Source organism: Pogoniulus pusillus, chromosome 42 (genome assembly GCF_015220805.1).
Source record: "Pogoniulus pusillus isolate bPogPus1 chromosome 42, bPogPus1.pri, whole genome shotgun sequence".
NCBI classification, from domain to species: Eukaryota; Metazoa; Chordata; class Aves; order Piciformes; family Lybiidae; genus Pogoniulus; species Pogoniulus pusillus.
In genome coordinates, this window is record NC_087305.1 from 851462 (window position 1) to 866911 (window position 15450).

Sequence of the window (15450 nt, forward strand, 5' to 3'; positions counted from 1 at the left end):
TAACCCTTTGGCTGTTTCACTGCCGGGTGCCTAAACAGATGACCAGTATGTTAAGAGTGGAAAAGAGAATGAGGGAAGGTGGGGAGAGAGTGGGACAGGAAGCAGGGAGGTCATTCTGCCCCTGTACTCTGCACTGGTTAGACCACACCTTGAGTACTGTGTTCAGTTCTGGGCCCCCCAGTTTAGGAGGGACATTGAGATGCTTGAGCGTGTCCAGAGAAGGGCAACGAGGCTGGGGAGAGGCCTTGAGCACAGCCCTACGAGGAGAGGCTGAGGGAGCTGGGATTGGTTAGCCTGGAGAAGAGGAGGCTCAGGGCAGACCTCATTGCTGTCTGCAACTACCTGAGGGGAGGTTGTGGCCAGGAGGAGGTTGCTCTCTTCTCTCAGGTGGCCAGCACCAGAAGGAGAGGACACAGCCTCAGGCTGTGCCAGGGGAGATTTAGGCTGGAGGTGAGGAGAAAGTTCTTCCCTGAGAGAGTCATTGGACACTGGAATGGGCTGCCCGGGGAGGTGGTGGAGTCGCCGTCCCTGGAGCTGTTCAAGGCAGGACTGGACGTGGCACTTGGTGCCATGGTCTGGCCTTGAGCTCTGTGCTAAAGGGTTGGACTTGGTGATCTGTGAAGTCTCTTCCAACCTTGGTGATGCTGTGAGACTGTGAAGCTCAGGAGGTCTGCCCGTGTGTCACTGTCGTTTCCTGCTTTTCCTCACAAAGGGCTCATCTCCAAGCCCTTTAAATCCTGAGGGAAAACCCCACCCCACTATCAACCCAAGTAACATTTTTACTGTCAAAGCCATCTCTGCCTTGGTAATACAGACCATGGAATAGTACAAGTTAGTTCCTGCGGGCTTTGTTCTGCTGAACGACCTCCCCCCCCCTCCCGCCCCGGTGGAAGAGGAGGGGTTTGTTTGGTTGGGTTTTCCCCCGGGAAAGGCTCTCGCTTTGGAAAGTGACAATAGGAAATTAAAGTAGAGGAGCAGGCGAGCACAAACTGCCTCCTCCAACGCCATCTCGAGAAGGTGTCCGTGCAGACATGGGAGATCTGTGTTCTGAGAACTTGGAGATGCTGAGTTGGTCTCCTCGGGGGAGTGGATTCCTGGGAAGGCCCCTAAGCTGATGCAGTCTGTGGGAGGTGCTCCTTTACCTTCTAGTTCAGAACTGTGAGCATATTTAGATCACGTCTTCAGGAGTGTTTGCTGCCTGAGGGAAGGCAAGACGCTCCTGTGCCAGGAGAGACAGAGACGGCTGTTGCCCTGCTGGATTAACTGCTGGGCCTTGAGGAGATTCCCTCAAGCAGCGAGAGGTGAGAGCCCTTCCCTGGCGCTGCCTGGTCAAAGTCCTGCCAGGGAGTTGCGACTCTGTGCTGCTGTTAGAGCCCCATGAGCAATGCCACCCCTTCTTTAGGGACGGAGATGGTTGGTCCAAGAGCAGGCAGTTAGTTCCGAAACGCCCAGCAGCGTCGCTGGGGCAGAGAGCTGCTGGAAGCAATTAGCCTGCTGTGTTCAGAGGGGAGCGTCCCTCAGGGGGAGCCTGCAGCATTGTTTCCCTTTGCTTAAAAGCTCTCAGCGTGTGGCGTTCAGGAATGCCGAGCTCTGCTCCCAGTGGAGCTGCAGTTGCTCACTGGAGATGATCTCCCAGAGCTGGAAATGTGGAGTCTGGGGTTCTAAGGGCCTGGGGAGCTGCAGGAGTGCTGGTTCTGAGGACTGGGGGCAGGTACCCGAGGTGAATGCTGATCCTCATTGCTGTCGCCGTGTGCTCTCCTGGAGGCTGGTGTGGGATCACAGCTCACAGGTGTCAGGGGTTGGAAGGGACCCAAAGAGCTCATCCAGTCCAATGCCCCTGCCAGAGCTGGACCACCCAAGCTAGCTCAGGGCACACAGCAACACATCCAGACAGGCCTGGAAAGGCTCCACACAAGGAGACTCCACAACCTCTCTGGGCAGCCTGTGCCAGGCTCTGGGACCCTTCCAGCCAAGAAGTTGCCCTTGTGCTGAGCTGCAACCTCCTGTGCTGCAGCTTCCATCCACTGCTGCTTGTCCTGTGCCAGGGAGCAGTGAGCAGAGCCTGTCCCCCCCTCCTGACCCCCAGCCCTCAGATAGTTATGAACATTGATTAGATCTCCTCTCAATCTTCTGCAGACTAAGCAGTCCCAGGTCCCTCAGCCTCTCCTCACCAGGCAGTGCTCCAGTCCCCTCATCATCCTCAGAGCCCTCCCTTGGACACTCTGGAGCAAATCCCTGTCCCTCTGCAACTGGGGAGGTTAAGTCAAGGTGTCTGTGCCAATGCTCTGTGACTCTTCCAGTCAAGAATTTCCCCCTTGTGTTGAGGTGGAACCTCCTGGGATGTTTCCCCCATTCCATGTTCTGGATCATTCAACCCATAGGGCTGGGCAAGATGGAGCTGCAACAATAGTCCATGCTCTGCCTGCAGGTTCCCAACACACAGGTAATTTCCAGGAAAAAAAAAATGATTAGGGGTGGGGAGAAGCAGTGTGAAAGGAAATGGAACGAGAGAGAGATGGAGGAAAGCCTGAAATTCCTGTCAGAAAGTTCAGCAGTTGTCAAAATTAATCAGAAAGAAAATAGGATCTCATCCCTTGACTGCTTCAGCTGCAGGAACATCAGAACCTCCCACTTAGTAATGTTAACACTGATATTGGTGCTTACTATGAAGCATTTAGAATTGGAGATGAGCAAGGAAGCCTTCTCTGGGCCACTCCTGTTTTTGGTACCTTGCTGTGTTTCAGGAGGAGGGGAATGGCTTTTAGGCTCACTTTATGACAGCAATTACCCCAGACAAGAACAGCTCCTCATGACTGTGGGCCCTGTGCCTCTGCCTCAGGCAGGGGATGTGGGTGTGGAGGGCACTGCCTGGTGACTCCTGGAGATCTTTATTTTCCACATCCATGGTGGTTTCATGTCCATCCTTCTGCCTTTCTTGTTAGCTTATCTGACCTACCAGGTAGCAGGCATCATCACGGTCTAGCTGCAGAGGTCCCTGCTCACTGCGAGGGGATTGGACTGGATGACCTTTGAAGGTCCCAGCCCATTCCACGACTCTGTGAGCCTCTCTTTTGGTCTCATTTTCTCTTTGTTCTTTGGCACTTTTCTTGTTCCCCCTTCCCCTGTGTTTTTAGCTCATCACTGCTTCTGCTGCAGGAAGAGCTTACTGTGCATTTCCTCCCATGCAAGAACCCCTTGAGGGCAGTGGAGGAGGGGGGTTAGCTGTAATCCCCTCCCAGGCAGAACAGCATCCCCAGTGCTGGCTGGTGGGTCTGGAGAACAGGCTCTGGGAGGTGCAGCTGAGGGCACTGGGGTCGTCCAGCCTGGAAAAGAGGAGGTGGGAGACAAAACCTGACATGAAAGGAGGTTAGAGCCAGGTGGGGGTCAGTCAGTCCCCCCTAGTAACAAGTGCCAGGGTGAGAGGAAACGTCCTCAAGTTGTACCAGGGGAGGTTTAGGTTGGGCCTTAGAAGAAACTTCTTCACTGAAAGGGTTCTCAGAGACCAGCACAGGCTGCCTGGGGAGGTGGCTGAGTCATAGAATCAACCAGGTTGGAAGAGACCTCCAAGCTCAGCCAGCCCAACCTAGCCCCCAGCCCTATCCAGTCAACCAGACCATGGCACTGAGTGCCTCATCCAGGCTTTTCTTGAACACCTCCAGGCACGGTGCCTCCACCACCTCCCTGGGCAGCCCATTCCAGTGCCAATCACTCTCTCTGACAACAACTTCCTCCTAACATCCAGCCTAGACCTGCCCTGGCACAGCTTGAGGCTCTGTCCCCTTGTTCTCTTGCTGGCTGCCTGGCAGCAGAGCCCAACCCCACCTGGCTACAGCCTCCCTGCAGGCAGCTGCAGGCAGCAATCAGCTCTGCCCTGAGCCTCCTCTGCTGCAGGCTGCACCCCCCCAGCTCCTTCAGCCTCTGCTCACCCCCGGAGGTGTTTCAGAGCCGCAGAGCTGTGGTGCTGAGGGCTAGCTCCGGCCTCGGCAGAGTTAGAGAAGCGTTGTGCTCGGTGATGCTGGGCGATTCGATGCCGGTTCTGTTCCGATCCGCTCCGATTCCCGTCCCGGCCTGCGGCGCTCCCTGCGCGGTGCAGCGCAGCGGCCTCCCGCCGGACTACAGCTCCCGCCGTGCCCCGCGGCAGAGGCAGCCAATGGCAGGCCGCGGGGGGGGGCGGCGGCGGCGCGTGCGCGCTCCTGCGCGGCGGCGGCGGCAGCGGCGGGGGGGAGCGGGACGCAGCGGCGGGGGGGAGCGGGACGCGCCGGCGGGGCCGGAGCCGGCAGAGCGGCACGGAGCGCCGCCTTCCCCCGCCGCCAGCGGTCGCCCGCGCTCCCGCCCAGCGCCTCCCCTTGGCCGCACCGGCCGCGGGAGCTGGGCGGCGGTGGGGGGGAGGCGGGCGGGCGGCCTCCCCGCGGGGCGGAGCCCGGAGCTAGCGGCGGGGGCGCGGAAATCGAGGCCGGGGCTCTGTCGCGGCCTGCTCGCTGTTGCTGCTGTTGCTGCTGCGGGAAGAGGCGGGGAGGCCCCGCCGCCGCCGCCGCCCCCGCCGCCGGCCTTTGTCTCCGCTGGGCTGGGCGGACGCGGCGGGGGCAGTTAGAATGGAACAGACTGAAGGTGAGGGCAGCGGCGGCCGCGCTGGCGGGGGCGTTCGCGGCGGCACCGGCCCGCCAGGGCTTAAAGGGGCCGAGGGCGCCATGTTTGCTGGCGGCGCTGCGGCGGCGGCGCGGCTCGGCTCCCGGGGCCACCCCCGCCGAGGCAGGGCGGGAAGGGATGGGGGGCGGTGGGCCCCGAGCCCGGAGGCCGGGCAGGGCCGAGGCGGGCGGCGCGGCGGCGGCTCGCTGTCCCCGCGGGGCCGGGCCGCGCAGGGCCGGGCTGAGCGGAGAGCGCTCCGTGTCGCGCAGCGGGACCGGCGGGCTGGTGCCAGCGGCCGGGCGTAGGGCAGGCGGCAGCGCCCACCGCCTCCCTTTGCCCCGTTTGGCCGGCGGCGGCTCCGCGGCAGGCAGTGGGGCGAGAGGCCAGGTTCCGGAGGGTGCCGGCGAGCTGAGCTGATGTCGGCCAGCCCCAAACCTTCGGATGGGGAGAAACTTGGCGATGGAGCCTGCCCCGCGCTCCTCCTGCCCGCCGCAAAGCCTCTGTGTGACCCAGCGGCGTGCTTGTCAACCGAGGGGAGAGAGCTTCCCTTGTGTGCTCCCGAACGCTGAGCGCCAGTGGAGGATTTCTTCTGCCTCGGATTGTTTTGATTTTAGTTTTCTTTGTTGTTGTCGGGGTTTTGGTGGTGGTGTTGGCATCGTTTGTTCTGAGCCTCCTTCCGATTGTTTCAGATTTTCAGTGTGTGATTAAAAGCTGATCTTAATGATAACCTGGATCTATATAAACCGACCAACCCAAGGGGCAACGGGAAGGAACCTGAAATCGGTAGCCTGCTGGATGCCAGTTCAGGGCTTGCAGTGCCTCCCTGCAGCTTATTTTTGAGTTAAGCTGCAAATTAAGAATAAAAGAAGTTTGTTTGTAAATGAACTGCTTGAAAAGGTTTTGCTCCAGAAAGTCAGTGTGTGCTTGGTGAGGTTAGAGAGTAAAGCAGATGAAAGGCTGCATGTTTTGTGTTAGTCCAGCTCATGGCAGCAGGCTTGCCCGAGTTGTGAGGTGATTCACATGGGACATGTTGCAGTCATGACACTGCTTTTGACGTGTAAACACATGTCACGACTCCTGCAAGAGTTGGAGCTGCTGGCTCTGTGCGGCCATCAGTCCCTGAGGAACAAAAGATGAGTTTGTCCACGTTGCTTCTTTGAATCCCGAGGCTCTTAAGTCATTATTGCTCCAAGCCTATTCTCAAGGCAAACCTCTTTTCTCTTTTTAATGCCCTGCACTCTCCTGGCTGCTGGTGGAGTTGTTCCTTTCCATGCCACCATGGCAAACCCGTTAAAAGTGGCCTTATCAAAAACGTGTCACAGATGTGGCTGTTTCTTTTGGCACTGAAAAACAACCAAACCAACCAAACCACCTTTAACAAGGTGCACGGGGAAGTGTCAGCCTCGCCACAAGCTTTATAGAGTTTGTCAGGAGGCTCTGATTCACCCTTTGTGTCTGCCAGAGGTGGCAGGAGAAATCCCACAAGCTGCAGTTCTGCTGCTGTTGCATCTGTGTGCATTTGGAAGACTTGGCTTTGCCTTAACCTGTGCAAACAAAACTTTGTCTGGGTGATTTCGTAAAGAGCTAAACCAAAACAGGACCAGGAGACAGCAAACAGTGAGTGCAGGAACCAGTAAGAGTGATGGTTTGTTTCTGCCTGCAGCTCAGGTGGTTTGGGCTGCACAGGATGCTGTTGTGGCTGGTGAAGGTGGTCCTCCAAGTGATTTTGGCATGCCTGTAGAGGAATCTTGGGTGTGTTTGGTTCTGATGAGGGCCCCAGTGGCAGGTGTGTGTGTGCTGAGCTGCAGCAGGAGCCACGCTGAGCATTTCACATAGTTCCATGCTGAGGGTTTTGAGGGGAGTGCTGAAAACATGACAGAGGTTGCTTGCATCACTTAAAAAGATGCCACCTGTGCCAGACTGTCCTGGGGAGAGAGATACTTGTGGAGCACACAGGGCAGAGCTGTGCAGAACCACTGCTGCGTGGGTTAGGTGTTGGAGGGGGCCAGTCCCAGCCACAGGTTAGATCCAGGCACACGCTGGAGTGAGAGCATAGAACATGGCTGTGTGCTGGCTTGGGTCAGAGTTGTAGAATGGGTTGGGTTGGAAGGGACCTTAAAGCTCACCTAGTTCCAAGCCCTCTGCCATGGGCAGGGCCACATCTCACTACACCAGGCTGCTCAAGACATCATTTGACTTGGTCTTGAGCACTTCCACAAGCTCCCTGGGCAGCCTGTGCCAGTGTCTGCCCACCCTCACTGTCAAGAATTCCTTCGCAGTCTTCAGCCTCTCCCTCCCAGCCTAAAGCCATTCCCCCCTCACCCTGTCGCTCCCAACCCTTGCCGCAAGTCCCTCCCCAGCCCTCCTTTAGCCCCCTTCGGACTCTGGAAGGGATGCAGTTTGTGAGCACTCTGGAACCTGTCTGGTTGAGGTCTGTGTGAGCAGGAGCTGGGTTGTGCCATGTGCACGGAGCTGGCCTAGGACTTCTGCTTTGGAGCCTTGATAGAAAGTGCAGCTCGGGGTGAGGCGGCAGCGGCACCGCTCTGAATGCGCAGCCTGACTCCAGTGGTCGCTTTCTCGGCTCAGCCAGTCTGCCACCAGACACTTTCTGCTCTCTCACCTCTACCAGGAGCTCACCCAGTTGCTTGGGGCAGGGCTGTCCCCGGCAGGGCTCTCAACAAAGGTGCAGTTCGTTCAGAAAGGCTCTGTGGAAGCTGAGTGTAGAAGACTCCACGCTCCCTGTTGTGTCAGGAGGGGTTGTGCCAGCTATGGTGACAGCCAACCCTAGGGTAATGGAGCTGGTGCTGGCCTGAGCAGGGTGCCTGGCTGGTGGCAGTGGTCAGGAAGCGCTCAGATCCACTCCCTGTGTCTTGGTCAAGCAGAGAAAGCTTCATCCTTCTGGCTTCATCCTTCTGGCTGCCTTGGTGAGGTATAGCCCATGTCTGAGTTGAGTCTAGCAGACTTTAGGGCCTGTCCTCCCTCCTTGTGCTGGAGCTGCTGGGGGTGAGGAGCAGTGCTGAGTGCTCCTGACGTTTAGGAGAGTCCCAGTGTCCTCTGTCACCTTTCTGAGTTCCTCCTGGTTGAGCAGTAGCACAGGCGATGCTAGGGGCATGTTTGTGTGTTTCCTAGGTAAGCCTTGCTGTGTTTAACCCTCTTGGGGAGGAAGAACCCCCTTGGTCAGGTGAGGTTGGTGTCATCTGAGGGGTCACTTCTTGCCCTCCTGCAGAGTGAAAGCAATGCTGGAGAACTTCCTCAGCCTCTTGTTTTCTAAGGGTGAAGTTGAGAAGGACTCAGGTGAAAACAGCTTGAGATCAGTGCAATTGTGGGTGACAAACGTGAGCCCAGAGGACTCCAAATCACTTTGAGACCTGTCCTTGGCTGGCCATGCACTCTTGAAGGTGTCACTGATGCTCAGTCAAGCTGCAAAGCTGGGGAAGTGAAACCCAGAGCTGGTGTAAGAAAGAGCAGCCTGAGAGCTCTGCTGGCTTCACCACCTTATCTTCTGCTGCCTGGTTTTATTTCATTTACTTTCCCCTCTAATACTTTGAGTTGTGACTCTCCCCTGGGCCACGTGAAAATATTTACTCAGGCAGCCTCCATGTGTGGAGTGTGTAAACATTCCTGTTTTCCCTGCTCACTCCCAAGATCCTGCAGCTGTGGGAAAGGAGGAGGACAGAATGGGTTGGGAGACCAAACTCTCTCACAGGGAAACTCAGTTACGATTTGAAGGTGTCTCTGAATGGAGATTGTTCCCAAGCCGTTCTGCAGTATCCACTTCCTAGAGCCTTTGGAATCGTTCAGATACTTTCTTTGTCCTTCGGAGGAGTTGCAGTGGCTGCGGTGCAGGATCTGTTGTGGCTCACGTTTGGAGGCTGAGTTCTACAGCTTGCAGGGGGCTGATACTTAAGTTTAGTAGAGTGATTGCTGCTGTGGTGAGAAGAATCTGTTCTGGGAGGCCAGCCCATGGCGCTGAAAGTCCTCCCTGCCTGTGGCTTGAGGTGGTGACCCTCTGCTGAGGAAGGTTAGGGGCAGCTCTTGAGCTGGTGGTTGATATTTGAGCTTTCCATTAGGGCGTGGGGGTGACTGACAGAGCAATCCTTCCTTGGGTTCCTGCTTGTCCAGGACCCGTGTTTTGTTCTGTTATTTTGTGTCTCCAGGGCTCTCAGCTCCCTGTGGGACAGCTCCGACGCCACTTCCCTGGGTAGGATGAGAAACAAACCAACCGATGCAGAGCGTTAGGAGGGAGGAAGGGTGGGAAAGGCTCGGGTGTGCTAACCGTGGTGACAGCAGAAAGCTCAGAAGGAAGAAGCTTTCTGTGATGCAAGCCGTGTCAGAGGAGAGCAAGCTCTCGTGTTTTAGGACTGTCGAGAGGAGCAGTGAGGCAATAACCCTTTCTTCTGCTGCTGCTCTGGGAGGACGATGAGGCAGGACACAAATTGTCCCGACCGAAGCACAGGCTCCCAGCAAGATCTTTTCTCCCCAGAGGAGCTCCAGAAAGTGACTTCAACAAAACAAACCAACGCTGGTTTTCTTTGACTGCTAGCTCCCAAATGCAATGTAGGGGGAGTGTTTTGAAGTTCATTAACCCCACAACTTCTGAGTAAGGAAACTCTCCTGGATTAGTGCCTATGAAAGCCAGCACTGGGGACTGTCGCAGCTGGGAACCCACTGCTGGACCAGAGAGGATGCAGGAGGGGTACAGCACAGGCAGACTTTGACCTGCACCTGCTGTCTCCATGAAATGCTGCACAAAATAGTTTGGTTTCTATCCCAGCCTCCAGTGTGGAAGCTCTTTTAAGAAGAGATTGAAAGTCAACAGTGTAGTAGAAAAAGGTCTTAGTTACAGGGTGTTGGGGTAAAAGAAAGGGATTTAATGACTGTTATAAGAGAACAGCAACAGTAAACCCTGGGAAACTGAGGCTAATGCTAAAATGTCTCAAACTCTCCCTGCTTTGACTGTGTCCATCCAGCAATGGATGTGTCAGGGTGAGTGAAAAGCTGCTGCAGCTTCCCCAGCTCAGCTGGGTGTTACTTAAAGTATTCAGAAGGAAAAGATGGAGCCTGGTTTTAGTCAGCAGGAGCAGCTTTGGGTGCCCTTTCTCACCGGTGTGAGAAATCTGTTTGCTTTCCAGTTTGGCAAGACACAGAGTAACAATTAGTTGGTAAACAGTACAGACGGTCCTGCTTCCTCTTCCTAGAATGGGTGGTGGTGGTTCTGTGTTTTGACCTTGATCTGCAGTCCTGCCTGCTCCACCTGCTGTCCCCCTGGGCTGTGCTGTCCTCCTGACAGCAGCACTTAGTGCTGGTTCGGTGGCTGCTGTGCAGAGCACTGCCGGAGAGCTGGGCTGGGGTTTGCAGGCACAAGATGTAGAAGGTCCTGCAGTTAGTGACTGCTGCTGGACAGCCTTGTTCTGCTGCCTTGTTCCCTAAGTCACTTCTTACAGTGACAAATGTGCCCCAGCTGGCTGCTCTGGCCACAAAAGATGAATGCAAACACCGATATGATCAGGGTGTGAGGATCACAAAAAGCAGCAAAGCTGTGCTCTGGCTCCTCCTTTTTATGGTTCTGACTTCTCGGTTTCCTCTGCAGGCTCAGAGCCAGGGCAGTGTTGTCAGTGTTTTGCAGACTCTTGAGATAAGGTATTGTGATGTGTTGGTGAGAATTTCACGTGGGCAGGATTCTCTGTTGGTTCTTGTTAGGAAAAGTGGCTGTGAGCTGGGTTAATGTCGTTCCAAACCCCAACCAAAAGGGCACAGCAGCCCTCCTGTGTGCCTGCACAGGGAGGGAATCAATAACACAGAGCCCTGTTTGCTTTGGAAGGGCTAAACTGACCTTGCTTGGGAGCAGAGGAGTTTCTTGCCTGAGCTGTAGTTCACTGGAGGTCTCTGGTTGAACGTTGGGGTTGTTTAGGTGAGGCAGAAGCCTTCAGGAAGCCAGGAGATGAGTTCTGGGAGTCTAACTTGGGTTCAGGCTGATTTTGAGTGTTTTGCTCTGCAATGGAAGATGGGGGTGGGGGCTGACAGCTTTCCCAGTCTCTAATTCTGTGACTAACCTCAAGTTCTGGAGATCTTTTGATGCTGAGGCTGATTTTCATTCCACCCAGTGTTGAGTGCTTCAGAGTCAGATAAAGTGGGGGACAGGGAGTGAGGAGAATAACTGCAGTTGCTCAGCTGCTGGGAGCCAGTGGGTGCAACCTCCTGCTCTGCTTCTCCGGTGAGAGAGGAGGTTGGGAAGCTCCATCCGAGGCTGTGCATGGCATGAACTGGTTTGCCCAGCAGCTGAGGTGGAATGACCTAGGCCCTGCGACTGTGCCATGGTGCAGCCAAGGCCATGACTGAGGTCTGCTGCTGGCCTAAGGCTGCTCCTCTCTCTTGGATTTTGGCAAGGAGCTGTGGTGGGAAGAGAAGAGGTTTCTCTCCTGCTTTGAGTGGTCTTCCTGTGGCTTCTCTGGCATGTTCAGTTTGCAGTGACTCTAGTGGCAGCAGACCTTGGCATCTTCTGTGTGCTGGAAGGTCACAGGCTCTGCTTTGTGTTAGGATAATGCTTCCTAGGGCCAAGCTGGGAGGGCTGGAGAGTGGGGTTGGGGTTTCAGCACCATTGTGCTGACTTTGTGCCACTCGGGTTCATGGGCTGGAAGCTCCTGTAGGTGCTCACAGCATTTCTTTGGACGTCCTTGAGCAGAAGAAAGGAGCTGTGCAAAAAGCTCTTCTGCAGCAGTGGGTGAATAGCCCTTTGTAAAGATTCAGTTGTGGCAGCCCTGGGAGGGTGCCTGCTGAGGGGAGGTTTGCATCTCTCTTGGTGTGGTTTGTTTTTCTCAAGAAGTTGATGTCTGTAATCGTCACCTTTGTGATTTACACTGACTTCTCATTTCCCTTCCCCTGCCTGTAGGCCCTATGAGAAAAAGGGAAAGCTAAGGATGCTGGAGCAGAACAATGGATTTCTCTTTCTCTTTCATGCAAGGGATCATGGGAAACACAATTCAGCAACCACCTCAACTCATTGACTCAGCCAACATCCGCCAAGAGGATGCCTTTGATGGCAGCAGCAGCGACCTCCCCGAAGATGGCAGCCAGACGCCCTACGAGGCTGCCCTGCAGCAAGGCTTCCCCTACCCGACGCCCACGCCCGAGGAGCTGCCCCCCATCACCAACGGCTACCCACCCTCCATCAGCATGTATGAGCCCCAGGCCAAGTACCAGGCCTACACCCAGTACCCCAACGGCTCCGCCAACGGCTTCGGCACGGGCAGGACCTTCAGCCCCGCGGAGTACTACCAGCTGGAGAGCTCGGGCAGCGCCAGGCCGCACGACCTGCTGGAGAAGCCTTCCCCTCCGCCGCCGCCTGCGCCCCCGCCGCCCCCCGCCGCCCTCCCGGTGATCCCAAAGAAGACTGGCTCCCCAGAGATCAAGCTAAAGATAACCAAAACTATCCAGAACGGCAGGGAACTCTTTGAGTCCTCTCTGTGCGGGGACCTGCTGAACGAGGTCCAAGCCAGCGAGTACGCAAAGGCCAAACACGAGGGCAGGAAGGAGAAGAGGAAAAAGAGCAGCAAGCACGACCCTGCCCGGGCGGAGGAGCGCAGGGCACACAAAGTGCCCAAGGTAGAGCCAGAGGAGCAAAATGTAAGTGGAAAAAGAAAACAGCCAACCCAGCAAACCCCCAGGGCCAGCTGCTGGTGGTGTTGATGGAGTTCTGTGTCTTCCCTGCTGTTTCTCCCTTACTCTCAGTTCTGCACCATGAGGCTTTTGCTTCCCTGTCAGATGTTCCCTGTTGCTTTGCTGGCAGCTCTGTTTCCAGCCGTAGTTCCTTGAGTGCTGTGCCCAGTTCTGGGTTCTTCAGTTCAAGAGAGATGCTGAGGTGCTGGAAGGTGCCCAGAGAAGTGCAGCAAGGCTGGGGAGGGGCCTGGAGCACAGCCCTGTGAGGAGAGGCTGAGGGAGCTGGGGGGGTGCAGCCTGCAGAAGAGGAGGCTCAGGGCAGAGCTGATTGCTGCCTGCAGCTGCCTGCAGGGAGGCTGTAGCCAGGTGGGGTTGGGCTCTGCTGCCAGGCAGCCAGGGCCAGGACAAGGGGACAGAGGCTGAAGCTGTGGCAGGGCAGGGTCAGGCTGGACGTTAGGAGGAAGTTGTTGTCAGAGAGAGTGATTGGCACTGGAATGGGCTGCCCAGGGAGGTGGTGGAGTCTGCATTCCTGGAGGTGTTGAAGCCAAGCCTGGCTGGGGCACTTGGTGCCATGGTCTGGTTGGTTGGGCAGGGCTGGGGGCTAGGTTGGGCTGGCTGAGCTTGGAGGTCTCTTCCAACCTGGTTGATTCTAAGACACCACCCACAAGGTTGGCTAAAAGGCTCTTGTGAAAATAAATCTGTAAAGCCCACATTTTCCATCTTGGAAGCTGGAATTTGAGTCCCTCCTGCATTTCATTTAGGCAGAAAAGAGTTTCCTGGTTGCTGTGGTTTGGGGATTCTCTGGAAGAAGAACAGATTAGGCTTACTGAAAACTTCTTCACTTTGGTGGTGCTGGAGGCCTGGAGCAGGCTGCCCAGAGAAGCTGTGCAGTGTCCTCTGGAGATGTTCCAAACCCACCTGGATGATGTGATCCTGGGTGAGCTGCTGTGGGTGTCCCTGCTTTAGCAGAAGGGTTGGGCTGGATGATCTCCAGAGGGCACTTCCAACCCTACCATGCTGGGATTCTGGGCTTTCTTTAATCTGTTGTAGTGTTATTTGGTGTTTTAGCTTGCTCAGAGCATGCTGCTCCTGGACAGAGGTAAAATTGGAGCTTTGGGCCAAAAGCAGAGACCTTGCTCAAACCTTAGGTTGTGCCAGGGGAAGGTGAAGATGGACATGAAGAACAACTTCAGGGTCACAGGGTGTTAGGGGTTGGAAGGGACCTCTGTAGGTCATCGAGTCCAACCCCCCTGCCACAGCAGGACCATAGACTCTAGCTCAGGTTGCACAGGAGTGCACCCAGGCAGGGCTTGAAAGTCTCCAGAGAAGGACAACCAGGGTTGTCAAGGCCTGGTTCAGACTGTCCAGGGCAGTGGTGGAATCTCCATCCCTGGAGGGATTTCAAAGCTGTGGAGATGTGGTGCTGAGGGCCATGGTTTAGTGGTGACCTGGCAGTGCTGGGTTAATGCCTGGACTCAATCTGAAAGATCTCTTCCAACCAAAACAATGCTGTGGCTCAGTTCTGTTCTTCCATGGTTCTGCCTCTCCACCTGGTGCCAGGTGGGAAATGAGGTTCCTGGGAGCGTTCAGCACTCCAAATTTACTGAGCCTTTGAAAGATACTCTAAATGTGGTGACAATGTACCAAACCCCAGGAACTCTGGGGGGGGTTGTAGAAGCCAGCAGAAAGTGGTGTTCTAACCCAGTGAGCAAATTGGAAGTCTCAGCTGACTCAGCAAACCTTGGGAAGTTGAGCACTGATGTCTGCTCCAGTTCCTGTTGGGGTTTGTGCTGTGGTTGTCCACACACAGGGCTGTAGGTGTAAGGGGAATTTTAACTCTGATTCCAGCAAGTAGAGACACAAAGTGTTGGTTTCACTACTCTCAACCATTCTTTTTCTTTCAGTTTTTTAGGCCACTTCATTACCTCTGTCTCCTTTTCTCTTGGTTCTTCCTGTGCTATTGATTTCTGTGTCAGTCTCAGGAGGGAGGGAGTGGTGAGTGGCAGCGATGGGGAAGTTGCCATATCAGGCCCAGCTCAGACTGTTACAGGACATAGGCAAGGTTTAGTAAGTTCCTGTGAATGCCCTGGGTTTTGGGAGGTCTGGGAGAAGATCCTGTCCTGTAGGATCAGACTCTGCTCTAGTGAAGCAGGTTCCTGTGCTTGGTGTAGTGTTCTTAGTGGTGGTGGTGGTTTTGGTAGGAAACATGCTGGCTTCATACACACCTCCCTCACCAGGGTTGTTGACAACTGTTGGATCTCCCTCCTCGTAAGCAGACCTCTTCTAGAGGGCAGGTTGGTGACGTATCAACGTTTTGAGCTTCTAGATTTAATTACTGTAGCTGACTCTAACAAAGCTCAGCAAGATCTTTATGAGCATTGTAATCCCAACTCGACCTGGGCTCTCCAGCTGCAGTCCCAGTGGTCCCTGGCTGTGCTTGTACAGCATTTTCTTCATCTCAGAAGTGCTGTTTGAAGGCACTTTCAAGTAGCTGCAGGAACTGTCATGTGAAGACAGTTGTGATGGGGAGATGTCACCTCTGTGCTTGTGTTATACCTGCATGGAGAGGGAGGAGAGGTCTGTTCTCATGGCCAGCCCTGTGCTTGTGTTACACCTGCATGGAGAGGGAGGAGAGGTCTGTTCTCATGGCCAGCTCTGTGCTTGTGTTACACCTGCATGGAGAGGGAGGAGAGGTCTGTTCTCATGGCCAGCTCTGTGCTTGTGCTGTACCTGCATGGAGAGGGAGGAGAGGTCTGTTCTCATGGCCAGCTCTGTGCTTGTGTTATACCTGTATGGAGAGGAAGGAGAGGTCTGTTCTCATGGCCAGCTCTGTGCTTGTGCTGTACCTGCATGGAGAGGGAGGAGAGGTCTGTTCTCATGGCCAGCTCTGTGCTTGTGTTATACCTGCATGGAGAGGGAGGAGAGGTCTGTTCTCATGGCCAGCTCTGTGCTTGTGTTATACCTGCATGGAGAGGAAGGAGAGGTCTGTTCTCGTGGCCAGCTCTGCTGCTCCCCATGCTGCTCCTGTGTTCTTCACACACCTGTCCTTTGTGTGCTGGAATTGTACATTTGACCTCAAAGCATCACTTACATCAAACCTGAGTGACTTTAGTTCCTTCAGGATTCAGCTGAAGTCGTTACCCAGGTGGTCTGGTTTTATCTCAAGGC

The 15450-nt window shown here is 55.3% G+C and overlaps 1 protein-coding gene across 5 annotated transcripts in view; it reads left to right on the forward strand.

Moving 5' to 3' along the window:
• The window catches only part of NSD3 (nuclear receptor binding SET domain protein 3), a 53495-nt gene that overhangs the window by 547 nt on the left and 37498 nt on the right, over positions 1 to 15450 (forward strand). For 2 of the 5 annotated variants that reach the window (XM_064175516.1, XM_064175520.1), the window contains exons 1-2: positions 4364 to 4608; positions 11516 to 12249. In XM_064175516.1, the coding sequence (XP_064031586.1) occupies positions 11560 to 12249 (690 nt within the window). In that variant the 5' untranslated portion in view covers positions 4364 to 4608; positions 11516 to 11559. Of the gene's footprint in view, positions 1 to 4361; positions 4609 to 11515; positions 12250 to 15450 lie in introns of those variants that run through there. The other 3 variants (XM_064175521.1, XM_064175518.1, XM_064175517.1) reach the window with 3 other exon arrangements.